The 3065-nt window shown below is 40.2% G+C and overlaps 1 protein-coding gene across 1 annotated transcript; it reads left to right on the top strand.

Annotated features, from left to right (window-relative positions):
- The first annotated feature begins 1379 nt into the window (after nt 1-1379).
- Nucleotides 1380-2451, top strand: GPR141 (G protein-coupled receptor 141). Its single transcript, XM_040260176.1, has one exon. It carries the CDS (start codon nt 1388-1390, stop codon nt 2297-2299), a length of 912 nt encoding a protein of 303 aa, XP_040116110.1. The 5' UTR covers nt 1380-1387; the 3' UTR covers nt 2300-2451.
- The last annotated feature ends 614 nt before the right edge of the window (nt 2452-3065 follow it).

The following is a 3065-nucleotide window of genomic DNA, read 5'->3' as shown; positions in this document are numbered from 1 at the left end:
GAGGAGAGTGAAAAAGTTGGCTTAAAGCTCAACATCCAGAAAACTAAGATCATGGCATCTTGTCCCATCACTTCATGAGAAATAGATGGGGAAACAGTGGAAACAGTGTCAGACTTTATTTTGGGGGGCTCCAAAATCACTGCAGATAGTGATTGCAGCCATGAAATTAAAAGACCCTTACTCCTTGGAAGGAAAGTTATACCAACCTAGACAGCATATTCAAAAGAAGAAACATTACTTTGCCAACAAAGGTCCATCTAGTCAAGGCTATGGTTTTTCCAGTGGTCATGTATGGATGTGAGAGTTGGACTGTGAAGAAAGCTGAGTGTCGAAGAATTGATGCTTTTGAACTGTGGTATTGGAGAAGACTCTTGAGAGTCCCTTGGACTGCAAGGAGATCCTACCAGTCCATTCTAAAGGAGCTCGGTCCCGAGTATTCTTTGGAAGGAATGATGCTAAAGCTGAAACTCCAATACTTTGGCCACCTCATGCAAAGAGTTGACTCATTGGAAAAGACTCTGATGCTGGGAGGGATTGGGGGCAGGAGGAGAAGGGGACGACAGGGGATGAGATGGCTGGATGGCATCACTGACTTGATGGATATAAGTTTGAGTGAACTCCGGGAGTTGGTGATGGACAGGGAGGCCTGGCGTGCTGTGATTCATGGGGTCACAAAGAGTCAGACATGACCGAGCGACTAAACTGAACTGAACTGATAGGAACATTGGGAGACTTGCTATGGTTTCAGGGGGGCCCATGATAAGATCTTAGTCAAGCGCTCACTGGTAGACGATTATGTAACTGTGATGAGAAATTCAGATAAATCCTCCTATTGCTTGCTGCTACCTTGATTTAGTCTTTTTCTTTTTTTCCAAAAATTAATATCTTAAAGAAATGAAGTATAAATATTCTTCGATCATTTGCTGATGAGTTGGAAGGAATTAGAGAATGATACTTAAAAGAAAAAAACATTTTGTGTACTTAATGCATTCACTTTGCTTTTTGTCCATCTTAGAATATTACCCGCTCCCCTCCCCCAGTGGTTACTGCAATACCAGTATCTATGCATCAACTTCAAATGGTCTGAAATCAAGCTTTATGCAAATAGTTTTGACTGTGTAGATATACATGTATCTCTGAGGGCCTCTTGAAGTGGTCTTTAACCTATTAAAGGTCAAGAATCAATGACTTACAGTGTTTTCAGTGTAGAGTAACCAGAAATGCATATGACAATAGTTCTCATTCTTAAGGCATATAAGGTTTACACCATGTAAACAGAAAAATGACAAAGTCACACTGCCAGTTTAATGGAAACAAAATATGAACGAAATTCTGGAAGCTTGTTAGTTACACTGGTGCTTTATCTCTTCCAGGTGACTTCTGAAGCATGGCTGCCCACAATACTTCCACCTGCGATGACCCTATATTGACACCCCATTTAACCAGGCTCTACTTTGTAGTGCTTATTGGAGGGCTGATGGGCATCATCTCCATTTTGTTCCTGCTTGTGAAAATGAACACCCGGTCTGTGACCACCACAGCAGTCATTAACCTGGTGGTGGTGCACAGTGTTTTTCTGCTCACAGTGCCTTTTCGCTTGACCTACCTCATCAAGCACACTTGGACATTTGGGTTGCCCTTCTGCAGATTTGTGAGTGCCATGCTGCACATTCACATGTACCTCACCTTCCTGTTCTACATGGTGATTCTATTCATCAGGTACCTCATTTTCTTCAAGCACAAGGACAAAGTGGAATTCTACAGAAAACTACATGCTGTGGCTGCCAGTACCGCCATGTGGCTACTGGTGATTATCATTGTGGTACCGCTGGTTGTTTCTCAGTATGGAATTCATGAAGGCTACGACAGCCACCACTGTTTCAAATTCCACAAAGAACTTACTCATGCATATGTGCAAGTCATCAATTATATGATAGTCGCTATTGTCATAGTCATTGCAGTGATTCTCTTGGTCCTCCAGATCATCATCATTGTGTTGATGGCACGGAAGCTTGGACACTCCTTACTATCCCATCAAGAGTTCTGGGCTCAGTTGAAAAACCTTCTTTTTATAGGAGTCATCCTTATTTGCTTCCTTCCCTACCAGTGCTTTCGGATTTATTACCTGTACACTGTGGCACACTCAAGAGACTGTAACTACAATGTTGCATTTTATAATGAAATATTCTTGAGTGTAACAGCGATTAGCTGCTTTGATTTGCTGCTTTTTGTTCTTGGGGGAAGCCACTGGTTTAGGCAAAAGATAATTGACCTATGGAATTGTCTTCTGTGCCGTTAGCCACAGACTACAGTATTCAACATTACCTCCTTAATATTGACAGTAAAAACAGGAATGGCTATTTCATTACTCAATTAAAACCATGTCTTGATGCAACCAAACAAAAGGACTGTAAAATGTCAGAGCATTCATTTCAGCCTTTGTTTAATTCTTATCATCTCTCAGTGATACATATACAAAGACTAGTGATGTTCAATCTACCTGGAATTGCAATACTGCATTATTTTCCAATATAAAATGTTTACTTGGCCCATCCAGGTACTATGGCTCCAATGGTTTCTGAGTTTTACTACCTTATTTTAATTTCCTCAGTTTGGAACATGGCCTTTCCTTAGTTTTGGACTGGACTCAGCCCTCTAATTCTTTTCATTCCCCTTAAACTTAGGTAAATTAATCCTAGTCATGATTCTACATCAAAGACACAAACTTCACTTGGCTAACCAGATGAGATGACCATTCAGTTCACACCCTCACACACACACACACACACACACACACACAAACAGATGAGGGGGGAGAATAGTATTAAAAAAAAACAAACTTCTTTTAGATTATCAAAACTGATGAGAAGTCACTAACCTAGACATCAAGAGAAAGAGAACTCTTTGTGACTAAACAAGGTACCTAGATTTGTCTTTTGAAAGATAAGTTGTAAGAATGAGATCACTTTCTTCAATATCTCCAAAAATCATTTAAAAACTTACTGAATATATCTAAATAATGGTGAAACTGTAACTTAGAGAATAACCCTGACCAATATGCTGCT

Source organism: Oryx dammah, unplaced genomic scaffold, assembly GCF_014754425.2.
Source record: "Oryx dammah isolate SB20612 unplaced genomic scaffold, SCBI_Odam_1.1 HiC_scaffold_18, whole genome shotgun sequence".
NCBI lineage: Eukaryota > Metazoa > Chordata > Mammalia > Artiodactyla > Bovidae > Oryx > Oryx dammah.
Note: the sequence above shows the minus strand (reverse complement) of the source record. Positions and strands in the feature narration are given on the sequence as shown.

What these genes read in the sequence shown, in the direction of transcription:
- GPR141 (XM_040260176.1), top strand. Translation starts at nt 1,388, where the DNA reads ATGGCTGCCCACAATACTTCCACCTGCGATGACCCTATATTGACACCC.